The sequence below is a fragment of the Bos indicus genome, chromosome 9, assembly GCF_029378745.1.
Source record: "Bos indicus isolate NIAB-ARS_2022 breed Sahiwal x Tharparkar chromosome 9, NIAB-ARS_B.indTharparkar_mat_pri_1.0, whole genome shotgun sequence".
In the NCBI taxonomy this organism is placed as follows: Eukaryota; Metazoa; Chordata; class Mammalia; order Artiodactyla; family Bovidae; genus Bos; species Bos indicus.
In genome coordinates this window covers 40,120,456-40,136,443 of record NC_091768.1, presented here as the reverse complement: position 1 = coordinate 40,136,443, position 15,988 = coordinate 40,120,456, and the positions used below count along the sequence as shown (strand labels likewise).

Here is a 15,988-nt window from a genome sequence, read left to right as displayed (position 1 = left end):
TGATCAGAAAATTTAAATGCTAGATATTACTAGAAAATACTGGATCTCTCACAGCACACAGTTCAAACCATTTTAAGTATTAAACGAAGAGTGAACTCAGAGCTGGAAAAAAAGGGTTCATCTGACTGTCATAATAAAATCTGAACAATTATATATGTGTGGGTAACAGGAAAACACCAGGGTTTAAATTATTTTAACACTCACTGCCTGGAAATGGCCTCAAAACAAAGACCTTGGGTGACTTTATGATGACATTCCCATGAGTGATTAGAGAGGACTAAAGCATGTCTTCAGTATCCCTGCGGAAAGCCTCGGCCCATTCTTCTCATGCTGCAGATTGCAAAACTCTAGCACAAGGGTCTTGAGGACTAGATTGGGGCCACGGTAGGTCAATGGTCTCCCCCACAATCTTAGTCTAGTTAGGTGGGCCTGAGGCTACTCCCAGAGCAGGAGTTGGCAAATGTCTTCTGTAAAGAGTCCAATAGTAAATATTTTAGACTTTGTGAGCCAAGAGGCAAAATCAAGGATATTAAATAGATTCTTACATAATGAAAAGACAAATTTCTACATTTTTATTGATGAAATTCAAAATATAATAAAAACTGTACAACATTTTTGGTAATATAGTATACTATTTTTAGATAGCATTTTGCTTCATTGGGGTTCAAAGTTAGTGTTTCCTAACATCATATCAATTGCAAATATTCATCTATAAAAACCATTCTTCACTCATGGGCCATTACAAAACGGGTACAGGCTGGATATGGCTCCAAATCTCTGCAGTACCATAGTCTGAAGCAAAGTCAATGCTGGGAGCTCTCTTCCAAGAGTCTGGGTGTAAAATCCTGATCCAGAAATTAGAGATCTGGAGGGGGTCTTGGAATAGCTCTTGAAAGATCCAAATGTTCCTCAAACACACTGGTCTATTACCCCAGTGATTGAAATAACCATTTTTTAGCCTTATTTACTAAGCACCTGCTTTATGCTGGTTCTATCATAGTCTCTGGGGATAGATTAGTGACCAGGACACATGAGCCCCCCCCCCCCACCTTTATAGGGGATGCAACTGTAAACAAGAATTAGAGAAAGAAAAAATGTCAGAGAGTGGGGATGCCACAGAGAATATAAGAGGAGGTATCAGGAGAGCAACCAGGATAGGGAGCTACTTTGGATAAAGTAGTTTAGTAAGGAGTTCCTTTTCCTCAATATTCTTCATTCTTCATTTTATCAGACATTGTATACTCTTTCCAATGTGACTTGGGGGAGAGTAAAATATAATCCTATTGTGCTTTGATTTGCTTCCTCTGCTTATTGGTAGGATTTATCATGTCTCTGTACTCACCTCTCTCTTTCCATATTATAACTGTATTATAATATATTATCTAGTAATTATATATGCTATATGTATAATCTACATAATATATATATTTATATATTAGTCTTTCAGATTTCCTCTTCTGTTAATTCCTGGTTAAGACTGTTTGTTTTTCTGTTGACTTGTTTATCTTTTTTTCTTATTGTTTTTTAAAAAATTTTAGGGTATTAACCCCTTATTTGTGGTGATGTATGTGTGCAGTTGCTCAGTCATATCCGACACTTTGCAACCCTTTGGACTATAGCCCACCAGGCTTCTTTGTCCATGGGATTCTCCAGGCAAGAATACTGGAGTGGGTTGCCATGCCCATCTCCAGGGGATTTTCCCAACCCAGGAATCAAACCCCCTGCATGTCCTGTGTCTCTCGCATTGCAGGCGGATTCTTTATCCACTAAGCCATTGGGGAAGCCATTATTCATGATATGCATTGCAAATACTCTCTCCCAGCCTATGATTTGCCTTTTAACTTTGTGTCTTTTGTTTAAAAGAAGATTTTAATTTTCAGGTAGTAAAGGATCTACCTTACATGAGATTTGGTTGTCCGTTGCCCTTTTCAGTGGGCAAATTGAGAGTCATGGATATTGAGTTTACACCTTCATCTCATCGTTGGCTATGTCTTACCCACATTTATTAATGTCTCTGAGCCTCAGCTTCCTCATCTGAAAAATGAGGACAATTCCTACCTCACAGATTTTTTGTGAAAATTAAATGGAAGGATACTAGCATAGTGGCCCCCTAACACCTCACTTTAATTGTAAGTATTTTGAAGTCCTTATAGTATGCAAAATATGATATGCAGGGTCTGTACTTAGATTTAGTTTATCATGTTGGTTGAGTTTGTCTTTTAAATGAATATAAAGTGCCAAGTATAATAATATGCACTTTATTATTAGACTAAAATGTGGAAGATGGAACCGGAAAAACAGAGAAATTATTAGCTCCTTAACCCACAATTACTCCAGTGGACTCCCCTAAAGTAAAGAAGTAGCAGAGTTATAGTAAGTGGCAGTATTAAATAGGCGAGTTGTAAGCATCCTTTTAAGTGAAAATTGTATTCCAAAAGCTTGGAAACACATTTCATACTGTCAACCCTAACACAGGCCAAAATTATTTAATGGAAATATTTTAAATGATATTTATAGTTGGTTTTGAGGGAAAAAAAATCACAAACTGATAGGAACAGGTAAGCCCTAGCAATTTTATAATAAATGACTTACATGAGGAATAAGTTTATAATTAAAATGCTAACAAAAAGTTAATGCTTATTTCCAGCTTTTACTTAAGATTTTTTCAGCATTGGAAATATTGACAGCAAAGCATATTATATATGCTATAAATTTCAAGAATAATAAAAGGAATATTAAAAATTTCAATGAATATTGTGCTTCATACTACCCAGTTACATGGGCCTACATGTGTTTGCTGTTCAGGAGCCAGCATCACAGCAATACAAGGTTGAACAGAGACAACTTAATTTACAGAACTATTTTCATAGGCCAGGCATTTTCACCTACACACTCTCCTTTAGTCTTCATGAGTTAAGTACTAACTTTTTACAGAGGAAGAAACTAAAGTTCAGACAGGGTATGTCACTTGTCCACATTCAATAAGTAAGGGGAGCAGAATTTAAACTTCTGACATCAAGTGTAAAATTATGAGCCCCTCTTATAGGTGAGGATGCATGATAATAAAAAGTTTTCATGACATTTGCAAATCCATGTAAATAAGTCCCCTAGGACCTCAGGTGTTACTTGGCTTCTCCATATTCTACCCCTAAAATTGCTGAATGAAGAGGCCTCCTTTCATACGTAACCAAATCATTCTGCACTCAACGGGTATGTGTTTTTGCTAATTAGGATTTTTAATTGATTTGTTATGCTCTACTGTAGTGCTGTAGAAGACTCTTGAGAGTCCCTTGGACAGCAAGGAGATCAAACCAGTCAATCCTAAAGGAAATCAACTCTGAATATTCATTGGAAGGACTGTTGCTGAAGCTGAACCTCCAATAGTTTGGGCATTTGATGAGAAGAGCCAACTCATTGGAAAAGACCCTGATGCTGGGAAAGACTGAAGCCAAAAGGAGAGGGGTCAACAGACAATGGACAAGAATTTGAGCAAACTCCAGGAGATAGTGAAGGACAGGGGAGCCTGGCATGCTACAGTCCATGGGGTCAAATAGTCAGACATGACTTAGCGACTGAACAGCAATAACAACAACTCAAAGTATATGAACAATAAACTAAAAATACCTGTTGTCTTATTGTGTGCAATAACAAACACTACACAACATGAATACTGTCTCTGATTTGTGACCAGATTCTGAAAACATGCTTGGAAGCCTTTCAGCTTGCTCTAACCAAAAATAAGTAAGTGATTGCCATGAAGATGCATTTTAAACACAAAGCTTGATTCACCTCACTAGAGGCCTTTGTTTCATTTACACTTATGGTTTTATTTATTCAAATAACTTGCCTTTTTTCCCCCAGAAAAAAAGACCTACAGATCATCACCCCATCACTGCTCTACACAAAGAATAAACAATGTCAACGAGAATCACTGTACTTAACAAACTGCAGGACATGCTACAGCACTGTTTATAAGATGTAAATCGCGTCTTGTTTTATTTCACTGTTCTGCTAAATTCAGGCGTCTGCTTCATTTTAGATCTATGCCCCCTGAAAAGAGCCTCCCATGCTTTATTCAATACTGCCAAATGTGCAGATTCAGCGAGGCACTGGAAACAGGGAGCATGAGACATGACCTAGATGATGTCCATTTAGATACAGATGATTGAAGGGTTACCATAGTGTGGTGGCCATAAGTGCTACTCACCGAACAGTTCCTGCTCTCTGACTTCTGAGCACATGACAGATCTCAGGCCCCCTGCATGGGTAGGGCCCAGCAACCAGCTCTAGTCATTGGAATGTGAGCAAAGTGCTAAGTCTGGCTTCTGGCCAGGACAGTTAAAAATGCCACACAAGAGCCTCCAAAGCAGTTATCCCTCTGCCGAGGTGACAGGCAATGTTCCAGTCTGGGGTCTAGAGAGAGGATGAAGACAGCACAGAGCAGCGCCCCACCCCTGCCAACCCGCAACAGATACGCAGCATAAGCAAGAAACAAACCTTTGTCAGTAAGAGCCCTGAGATTCGAGGGTTGTTTGTGATCACAGCATAAACTGGCCTCTGCTGCCAGATACCCAAAAGAACGCCATGAAAAAGAACCTGGTGTCTCTAGTGATAAGTTAGCAGATTTGTATGATTTAGTATCTAGCACTAAATGTTATTATCTTGTCAGGGAAAGGTCCATTAGCCCATAGTTACTCAGACCCCAATCATCATGTTCCAAAATCTGAATTAAATAGAGCAAGCAAAATTGAAGAGGGAAAGCTACAGTTGTAACCTTCCAAACTGCCAACTCTAATTTATTGATCTGCCAGGGTTCTTGGTTGTAAACAATAGAAACCACTCTGGCTAGTTAAGTAGAAAGGGAATTGACTAAAGATTTATTAGCTTACAGAATCTCAAGGGCAGGAGGAATACCAGCAAGGGCACCAGTGTAGCCTGCACTGCCCCACCACTGGGCACAGACACCACTGTTCATTCCACCACCCTTGGCACTGGATGCCTCCACTAGAACCAGAGGCTCTGTGGTCCTTGTGCTGAAACTTGCTTCTTCAAGTCTCTAAAGTCCAATCCAAACTCTCATGAAGGTGTATGTGAATGGTGACGCCTAGGTCACAAGAATGCTCCTTAGAGCCAAAGAAATTTATTCTTTACCTTTTTTCTTAGAAAGGTGGAGAATTCCTCAAACACAGGAAGGGAATTCAAAGGTATGGCCTAGAAGAATGATAAATACCCACTGGTTGTGGTGGTTTAGTCGCTAAGTCATGTCCGACTCTTGCAACCCCATGGACTGTAGTCTGACAGAATCCCTGGGATTCTCTAGGCAAGAATACTGGAGTAGGTTGCCATTTCCTTCTCCAGGGAATCTTCACAACCCAGGAATCAAACCCAGGTCTCCCGCATTGCAGGCAGATTCTTTACCAAATGAGCTATGAGGAAAGCTCAAATACCCATTATATATTTGATAATAGGTAATTCTGGAGAGGAGAAGAGAATGGCAACCCACTCCAGTAGTCTTGCCTAGGGAATTCCATGTACAGAGGACCCTGGTGGGCTACAGTTCATGAGGTCACAAGAGTCAGACAAGACTTAGCAACTAAATCACCACCACAAATGGGTAACATGGATAACCAATGTCCTCAATACTCATTTTAGTCCATAATCAAGTTCTGAGAGCTGTTCTGGTTTCTGCGGGTCTTCCTTCAATTCTACCCAAGTGACCTTCCAGTGAATCCCTGCTTTCACTAGCTTCAGTTAGGTGCTGTCATTTGCGATCTGTATTACAGCCTTGATACAGAAGTAATCATATGTTGAAGAATCCCAGACTAATTGCAAAGAGGACTGTAAATATTCAGATGCTCTGAAGAATTTTTCAGATCTTTTTTTTACAAAATAACTCTCTGAACTGACAGACAAAAGAATCAAACAAAGAACATAAAACCCTAACTTTGGTTTGAGAACCCTAGTGGGGATCATGAGCTGAATACTGATGATATTCATCTTCTCCACAAAAGTCCTCACAAATAATGTCTTACTTAAAAAGAAAAGAAAAACATTGCATAGATATATATCTTGTGTATATATGCCAAACTGAATAAAAAATCAGAAGTATCACAAGTTACCAACTTATTGATGAGTGCTACTTGGAAATAAGTTTATCTCTGCTGCTGCTGCTAAGTCGCTTCAGTCGTGTCCAACTCTGTGCGACCCCATAAACGGCAGCCCACCAGGCTCCCCCGTCCCTGGGATTCTCCAGGCAAGAACACTGGAGTGGGCTGCCATTTCCTTCTCCAATGCATGGAAGTGAAAAGTGAAAGTGAAGTCGCTCAGTCATGTCCAACCCTCAGCGACCCCATGGACTGCAGCCTACCAGGCTCCTCCATCCATGGGATTTTCCAGGCAAGAGTACTGGAGTGGGTTGCCATTGCCTTCTCCGAGTTTATCTCTAACAGTTCTAAATAGAGAAACTGTTAACCAATAAAGAAATACACAAAGGGAAAGGCACAGAGGCTAAGCTCTGAGATTATTATGTATAAAAAAAGACCTATGGCACTCAGAAAATTTCTTTTCTCTAAGAATGGCTCCCTGGACGGGGAGGGGGAGGTGCAGTTTAGATACTGGGCTAGGTTTGTGGCCTGTGGCTAGTACTGGTTGACCCAGCGTGAGTATCTAATGGACCCAGCCCAGGAGTCAAGGGAGGTGAGTCTCACTATGGTGGCACGGTGGGGAGAAGGCCAAGGAAAGCTGAGATTTCCAGAGTAACCTTATTCCTTCTCTCCTCAACATCATGATCATTTACCTCTTCCTACAATTCAGTGATAAATTCCGAAATTTTCTCAATAAATTCTTTTTTTCTGCTTAAGCTAGGCCCCAGTATTTTTTTTAATAACCAAAAGAATGTTGTATCAACTAAGTATACTCCCCTAAACCTTACTCTCCCCAGTAGCCAATTCCAGCCTTAGGTTACTGAACTCTCTTGACTAGGAATGACATAAAAGGATCCTTAGCTTCTGTGTATTCAGTATTTATGTACCAAGCTGCCACTGAGCTTAGCAGCATTAACCTGTTTGTCACTTTTTAGGAAAAGTAGTTGCAAATTTTGACACCTGGCTCAGGGGTTGAAACTTCAAATGCCTTTACAGATCAGACAGATAATATGAAGGCAGACAGTGCCGAACTGGACTCCACTGGACACTATATGCTGCATCTGAAGATGTTTATGTTTAGTTACTTGAAACACTGTGTGGCCCAAACAAAATTCTTCACAGGCCCAATTTACCTCCTTGAGTCGTAAACTAACAGGCCACTTTGCTTTTAGTTTAAATTACATATGGTCATAGACTAGAAAGCTCATAAAAGTCAATTTTGTTTCAATCATTTGAGTAGGATAAAAGCGCTTCTTGGACAGCAAATTTTCCCTCCTTGTTTTAGTAGAAAATTCTACAGGTCATTAATACGATTGATGTGAGGTATCTAAAAGAACTCAACGGCTGCTTTTAAGAGAAGCTTATCAACGCTGGTAGATAATATGCCTTAATGTGAGTCTCATGGTAATGAAGCAGGCACCTGTTACTTCCTACGAATCACAGAATAAAGAGCCAAATTACTTCTAAGCACAAGGACTCCGAAAGTGTCATAACACAGATGGAAAAAAATCAAATGTCTACCAGTCTCCAGTTGAACTACACAGCTCTGATTCTCTTTACAGACCAAAAATGAAATCCAATTCGAGAAAACTGATAAGGCTTCCTGTTTCTTGGAGAAAATGAACTGGACAAATTGCACACAGAAAACCTAAAATCTCCACCACCAATTGTTGAAAAACAGTGGGGCCTCCATTAGCAGTTCTTTTGCCCACAGAATGCTCTCAGAGGAGCTGTGAGGTTTGGAAGGAGTGCAGAAGCCTACTCTCCATCAAAGTTTTCATCCGAACCTGCTTTTTTTTTTTTGGCGAAACTAAGCAAGTGTTATTTCACACCCACATATTGCTGGAATCCATTCAATTACCCTCAACGACTGTTTAAAATGAAAATGCTGTGCCTCCTGAGGACAATGTGAGAGGATTAATGAATGTTGCTCCTGAAGGACAGACGTGTAGGGAAATAGCAGAAGCCTAAAGAAGCTGGAAACTACTGCTGGGCCTTATTTTACAAGCAATTCAAACCTACCTTCAAGTATTTTGTAAAGAATAATGATGTTTAAGGCAGTTGGATATATCAAGGGCCTACTATGCCATTTTTCCTCATTCTTCTTGAAGACAATCATGGAATGAGAAAATTAAGAGGATGACAAGAAGTGATGAAGACAAGACAGAATCTTGCCATATGGTTTTTCAGGAGAAGAGGAAACAGCATTTTTCCCCCTGACACACTGTTCCAAACGATCTGTAACTAACAAACCAAGCCAGCACTTTGCTGGGTTCTGTAGCTCTGTGACTCAGAAGTCACTTTTCTATCCAACATATTAAATGTCAAGCAAAATATCTCCGATAAGAGAGAAGAAATTTCTTCAGGAAGCTTTGCTCCTGTATGAGTTCTGATGAAACAAAATTTATATTTTAAGGCAAGACAAGAAAAATTTAAATAAACTTTTTTCTCTGCCCGTCTGGACCTCCTCCCTCCCTTCTAGTGTGCACTGTGCACCTGCATTATGCATTAACCAGACCACCCCAATGGCAGAAATATCAGCTTAACCATAAAGCTTATTTTTTTTTCTTCTGGAGCTAGCCACGTAATTTCTTAGAAGGCAACCTTCTTTTCTCAATCCTGTAAAATGCCATGATGACCCACCACTCAGCTTATACACACAGACTTTTTGGTAACTTTATGTACAATGCCAATTTAGTACTTCCCCAAAGTTGGCTTAAAGCTCAACATTCAGAAAACTAAGATCATGGCAGCCGGTCCCATCACTTCATGGCAAATAGATGGGGAAACAGTGGCTGACTTTATTTTTGGGGGCTCCAAAGTCACTGCAGATGGTGACTGCAGCCATGAAATTAAAAGACGCTTACTCCTTGGTAGGAAAGTTATGATCAACCTAGACAGCATATTAAAAAGCAGAGACATTACTTTATCCACAAAGGTCCGTTTAGTCAAGGCTATGGTTTTTCCAGTAGTCATGTATGGATGTGAGAGTTGGACTATAAAGAAAGCTGCCGAAGAATTGATGCTTTTGAACTGTTGTGTTGGATAAGACTCTTGAGAGTCCCTTGGACTGCAAGGAGATCAAACCAGTCCATCCTAAAGGAGATCAGTCCTGGGTGTTCTTTGGAAGGACTGATGCTGAAGCTGAAACTCCAACACTTTGGCCACCTCATGCGAAGAGCTTACTCACTTGAAAAGACCCTGATGCTGGGAGGGATTGTGGGCAGGAGGAGAAGGGCCGACAGAGGATGAGATGGTTGGATGGCATCACCGACTCAATGGACACGAGTTTGGGTGAACTCCAGGAGTTGGTGATGGACAGGGAGGCCTGGCATGCTGTGGTTCATGGGGTCACAAAGAGTTGTACACGACTGAGCAACTAAACTAAACTGAACTGAAAGGAGAGCAACTGCTACAGAACAGACTGGGTCAGGTGACCTGGAGAGAACTGGGCCTCCCTTAATGGAAATTCTTACCTTAAATACTCACTTAGGACTTTATTAATGTTACTAGCTATATTATTTGTATTCTACCTATTTCACAAGATTATTATTTCTTATACTACCAAATGTGTGATGGAGCCTCCAATAAAATTAATGATGATTAGGCAAGCTTAAACAATTGACCAAATATATTGTCCTATAAGATCAAAGATTATAACAGTGTAACTTTAGATATAAGAAGACTCAACAAGAGACATCCTAGACCATAACTGACTAGTAAAACAGATGGTCCAGAGGCTTTTGACTATTGTTAACAGGGCCAAGTGCAGTAACAGGGCACTGAGCAGCCTATCAATGAAATCCCTGATTGACCTAGGAATGAGCATTCCTAGCGCCTTGGGACAAGTTGGTCGTGAAATGCCTCTCAAACCTTGGTCAAAATTAAGACCAAAAGGGAGGGGACTGTAAAACAGAGACTGTTGTCTACTATCCAGTTCTATAAGAATCAAGTCATTAGCCACTACATTCACTGACCTACAATACCCTGGAACTCAGGACAAAATCAGGATAAGGCATTCTGTGCTCTAAGAAAAGATAGGCCTTCAGATAGATATTTTCAGGAGAAAATTCATGAACCCATACTTAGAAAAGCGCTAAAACCTTTAAAGATATCTGTTACTTATGAATCACAGTAACTCTCCATCAAGCTGTGTGCTTGACTGCACTACCATTTCTAGAGAATCGCTTATACTGGCCTCCCCCTTTACCTCTTTGGAGCAGTTCTCAAAGGTCTCTGAGAGATTGTCTCCTGAGTTATAATACTCAGTTTGGTTCAAGTAAAATTTTCCATTTCTTTCTCAGATTGACTACTGATTAATTTTTTTGTCAACAGTACTTCTCCTGGGCATATGAGCCATATATTTTGCTGCTTTCAGGTAGATTCCCTACTTGTAAAAGAAACATCTACCCAAGATTGTAGAAAAAAGTATAATCAAGGAGACCATCATTAGTCCTCTATTTATGTCCTCCAGAAGAACTTAAGCCATGTAATCATAGTAAATATCTAAGAAAGAGAAACCAGAAAGAAACACAGAAAACAGAGAGAAAGTAAAAGAATAAAAAAGAATCATAGTGATATTTGTATGCTTAAAGTTTCTGTAATATAGAAAAATGTATGGATTCTAGGGGAGTCCTAATCCCACAGGGCAGTGTTTATCCACCATGTATCATCTGCCCTCATTTCATAATGCTGTAAGATTGGAACCTCTGATGTGAAAGAGGGTTTAATATTTAGAACTATTTCTTGTATAGCTTGGTGAAAGAAGAGGATAAGAAAAGAGGAAAAGAATTACATGGGGACTACACATTTCTCTTTTTTATAACAGATTATTTGCTTTAAGAGAAGCATAAGCTATGATTAAAGTGGCAATATAATTGCTGAATTTTTGTGCCTCTAACACCTGCAAAGGAAGCACATTGACAAGAAACACTTGGCAACCCAATTATTTCATACAGGTTTTCATTCACCCAGAAAGCCATCCTCAAAATAGAATGGAACTTTTTCTCCTTCACCAATCTGGTAGATGCCTACGGCAAAGTATCCAAGAACCTAAATAATATTGTTTATCATTATCCCCAACAAACAAAATTTAAATAAAATAGGATTCAAGGAATTTAACACATTACTTCTAAATTTATTATATTAATTAACTGTGCATTCAGTTTATATTTCACCTTATCTCAATGCGAGGCTAAAAAGGAACAAGACTTATCCCTGGAGAGATAGGGGACATTCCACTCTGTTCCCTAAACTGGGAGAACAGACTAGATAGCTGCTCTTTCCACTTTGGAGGAACATTTTAATTTGACTGTGAAATAATGGAAAAATGAAACAAATTCAAGATTCCCACTATCTAGGAATTTGGGAAAGTAATACTGTATACCCTGAAAATATGAAAATAACTAACTAGCTAGGGGGGAGAAAATCCAGGGAAATTTTTTTCTTTAAGAGGCTAAATAAAACCTAAAACAATACTTAAAAAATAGTTATTTTAATTTCTATGTTCACTCAATTATTTCTTATATATTTTTAACCAAAGACATTTACAATTACACATAATAGGTTGAAATAATAAGATTCTTATTTTTTACTTATTGATGTCTTGGGAATAAACATTTACTAAGGGTCACTAGGAAATGTGATCCTTTCCATCATGAACAACTGCACAGACAAAACATTCAATCTAAAATAGATTATTAGGTCACAACACATACAAAGCAACTCGCAAATCAGAACGCATTTATGTTGTCTCCCAAACTGGTCAAAGATTAGCAAGGAAGTAGGAATGATGAAAAAAGGTTTCTGGGCCACCGTCCTTGACCTGAATGTTCAGTGATGGAAAGGGCATGAATCATAGGATGGGGGTAAAAGAATCAGCATAAACCAAAGGAGTGGAAAGAAGTTATAACAAATGATATTTAGGGAACGGCTGAGGCTAAAGACTTGGGACAGATTAGTGAAAATTAAAGCGACCACTATTGAATGCTTACAACATGTAAGGTTCTATGCAAATATTTCCTTTTTTTTTAATGTACTTTTTTTTCTTTTAATTTACTTTTAAATTACTTTTAAAACTTAATTTAATTAAAACTTAAATTAAATTTAATTAAAATTTAAATTAAATTTAATTTACTAAATTTAATTTAAATTACTTTAAAATTTACTTTTAAAACTGAGTCCCAGGGCTCAGACTTGCATCTCTGTCTTTGTGAGCAACCCTCACTGCCCAGATGATCTCCTGTAGTCTCACAGCTTTGAAAGAGCCACTTGTACACGGAGGATTCCCACGTCTTTATTTTCAGCCTGGACATTTCCTCCAGTTTCAGACTCCTATGTCCAACTGCCTATGTGACATTTCCATATGGATATCCAAAGGATAACTCAAACTCAAGATGTTTAAAACAAAACTCCTGATTTCCATCTACTCCCCCGAAAACACAAAACAACAAAAACTACTCCTTTCTCATCTTCCTGCAAAATATATCCAATGTTGGACCACTTCCCACACCTCCACTTAAACCACTCTAAGTCACCACTGTCTCCAGCAGGAATCACTACAGCAGCCTCCTAAAGGAAGCAGATGTGAACTTGCCCTCCAGAGGCCCTTTGAGTCTATGCATTCCAAACCTTTCCATTTGAGGCTCCAGTTATCAATTCTATTGTCTGAAGTGGAAGCTAAGATTTAAGAAAGATTCTTCAACAGGTAAAAGAGAAGCAATGGAGGCTGAGAGCAGATGTGAAATGCCAAGTGCAAGGTTGCGTTAGGGGTGCCCAGGATGGAACATTTGAGAACATCCAGAGGGACAAAAGAACGTGAACTCCTAAGCAATACCAAGTCCTGAGTCAAATGTCCCCTCCAGGTTAGCCTTTCTTGACTCCTCAAGCAGAGTTCAGATCTTAATTACAGCGTTTGTCACATTATTGGATGTCTGTGCTCTGGGCCTCCCCACTAGACCCTGAGCTCATGTTGTGCCCCCAGGCCCTGGTGCAGCATGGTCATCAGGATTGTCCTGGTAAGCCCTTGGCAAAAGGGTGTTTAAAAGCCTTTGGCAAAACATGGTAGTGCATTAGAAGAATGCAGGAAGTGACTACATCGTTCTGGAAGAGCAAATTAAGACTTAATATAGGAAATGAGGTTTCAGATATAGATGTCTGAATTAATCCAGGAAGATAACACTGATGGATTAGACAGGGACAGCAGCGGTGTGGAAAGACAGAGGTCAAGGCTTGAAGAGGAAGTGAGAGAAAGGAAAACAGTAGAAGAAATTGGCAGACGTGCCACTGAAAAGTAGGTTAGAAGTTAAAGAAAGCAGCAGAGTCCAAGGAAGAGTTTTTCTCTCTCCCCAATAGGGGGATGTTTAAAAGAAAAGAGGAAAAGCAAGGCAAAAGAAGTTGCCCCAAAGGATGTGGTTAGGGTTGATGTATAAAGACCAGGCAAGCTCAGACCTTCAGTTCTTAATCTTTTCATTCCCAAGTACCAAGTAAATTACTGAGCTCCAAGAGGTGGATAGGAGGCCAGAGGCTTAAAACTCAAGAGGTCAAAACTGAATAAAATAACTACTCAATGCCTGAGCCAAGAAGTTAATGAGGTAGGGAGACCAACACTGTTTGTGTTCTAAGACAAATCCGAATTATTACTTCAGTCCTCCAGGTCCAATTAATTTTCCATTAAGTGGTGCTGGGGGCTGGACTTCTCACCCTCCGCTCACCACCCTGCCGACGACGTCTGCGGTGGAATTCAAGGAAAATTCGACTGAGTGGATCTTCATCACTGCCATGAAGGTAGAGTGGAAAAGCAATTCACAGTGGCTACCTACTCAACTTTGTGCAGGCCTCACGGAGAAAACCGGGAGAGCAGAAAATACAAACAAAACCAGAACTCCTTTCTTTCCCTTGCCTTGTCCACTGCTCACGCCCTTTCCCCTCCTCCCCCCAAAAAGTAAGCTCCTTGAGAGCAGGGCTTGGCGCTTCGCTGCTGGATGCCCGCCTAACAGTGGGCCTGGCACACAGTGAACGCTCAGCAAATACTGGTTGATTATTGAATGAACCCAGCTCCCACTTCATCGTATCTGGGCATTAAAGGATGCCACCAGTGGTGCTGCTTAAGAGAGCACAGAGGTGAGAGAGGAAGCAGAAGATTTTTTTTTTTTTGAAGGTCGCAGTTTGGGCAGTCCGCGGAGGCCTGGAGTTGAGGGCTCTGGAGCGAGTCCGGGAGGGGGATCCCGGTCTAAAGACCAAGACTGCATCTTTTGCAACTGACCTTCAGGCGGGGACGCCCGCGCAGGGCGCAGCAGCCAGGCTCCGGCGTCCCACTCCTGCTGCCCCCCGCCGGCGCTCGCCGCCCGCTGCGCACGTAGGTCACCTGCCTCCGGCTGGCGCCGCGCAGCTGGCCGGGCGCGGGCTGCAGGTGCGACCCGGGCGGTCGGGGGGCCTGGCCTGGCGGGGGGCTGAGGGCTGGGGGCTGGGGCCCGGCGCGCTGCAGCTCCGCGCAGAGCCGCAGGCCAAGCAGCAGAGCGGCGGCGAGCAGACAGCGGCGCAGGGCACAGCAGCCCCTCCCGGGCAGCCTCTCCCGCGCCATGGAGGGCTGGGCCCGGCCCGGCCCGGGGCTCCGCTCCGCCGCCCGCACGCGCCCACCCGCAGCAGGGATGTGGCCCCGCGGGCCCGAGCTGCAAACTGTGGAAACTCCCCCGCGGGCCGGGGCGCGGGCTCTGACCCGCCTCTCTTCCTCTGTTCAAGGAAGCCTCGGCGTAACCTTATCCAGCCCGGCTGGCAAGGGCGCGCGGAACGGCGGGCCAGGCGGGGTCCCAGGGACGCAGGCGGCTCAGCCGAGCCAGACTCCGGGCCCAGCCCCACCTCGAGGGTCCCCGAGGAGGCGCCCTCCAGCCCAGGCTCCGGAGCCTGAAAACTACATGGCCAGAAAAAGCACAGTCCTAACGGGATCCTGGGCCATAACTTCATTTTCAAGTACTAGTGTTGTTGAAGAAACACAGGAGGAGGATAGGTGAGCTGCCAGGTTTTGCTGCAAGGAACAAATTCCGATTGTCAAGCAGCTTGTGCCATGAAGCACATTGTAAAAATACATCACACTTATATGCTCAGGTTTACAACTTCTCTCCCTCAAGAAAGAAGGGAAAGGGGGAGGACAGAATAGCGCTGGATGCAGAATAATCAAATTAAAGTTATTCCATTTCTAAATTTTGCCTGAAGCCAACCCGTGCTTTCTCCTCGTGTTATGAAATGTGTGGGGGTGAAGGAGGAGGGGGAAAAGCCAGCTAAGACATCTGACAGCAGGGAGAGAGAACAGAAGTTACCATGGCATGATGTAAATCAAATTAATTTAGCTCCCAACATACACCTCCCTGCTGTCTTGCAGAGATACAGAGGAACAAATTTATCTTTCAGCAAAATGCTCCCCAGCTGGTATTTCCATCACCACCTTGACCTTAATTAATCAGGCTGAATGCTCACAGCCTGAAGTCCAGGGTTGACTGTTCCTTTTCAATTGTGAGTAGACTTCTTTCTCACAACCCAATTGAGGTTTGGGTTTGAGTTTGTTTTCTTTAGCTGTGGCATATTTTTTCATCCTCTATGCTTTCATTTTCCATGCTTTTATGTCAGACTACCCTTGCTGACCTGCCCTCTGCCTTTGACAGCCTATTTGTTGTTGTTCAGTCTCTCCCTTGTGTCTGACTCTTGACCCCATGGACAGCCTATAGCATGAACAACAGAGAACAAATATGGAACCCTGCAGCCCCTAGGTGGGAAATTACACTCTCCGTCTCAATTTCAGGAATTTTCCATAAGGAGCCCTCCTTTCTAAAATCCTTCTGGCTTAAGAAAGA

The 15,988-nt window shown here is 41.7% G+C and overlaps 1 protein-coding gene across 1 annotated transcript in view; it reads right to left on the bottom strand.

Annotated features, from left to right (window-relative positions):
- The window catches only part of METTL24 (methyltransferase like 24), a 127,427-nt gene extending 112,469 nt beyond the window's left edge, over positions 1 to 14,958 (bottom strand). The window contains exon 1 of the mRNA XM_070795980.1: positions 14,407 to 14,958. Coding sequence (XP_070652081.1) covers positions 14,407 to 14,724 — 318 coding nt within the window. The 5' untranslated portion in view covers positions 14,725 to 14,958. The remainder of the gene's footprint in view (positions 1 to 14,406) is intronic.
- Positions 14,959 to 15,988: the final 1,030 nt, after the last annotated feature.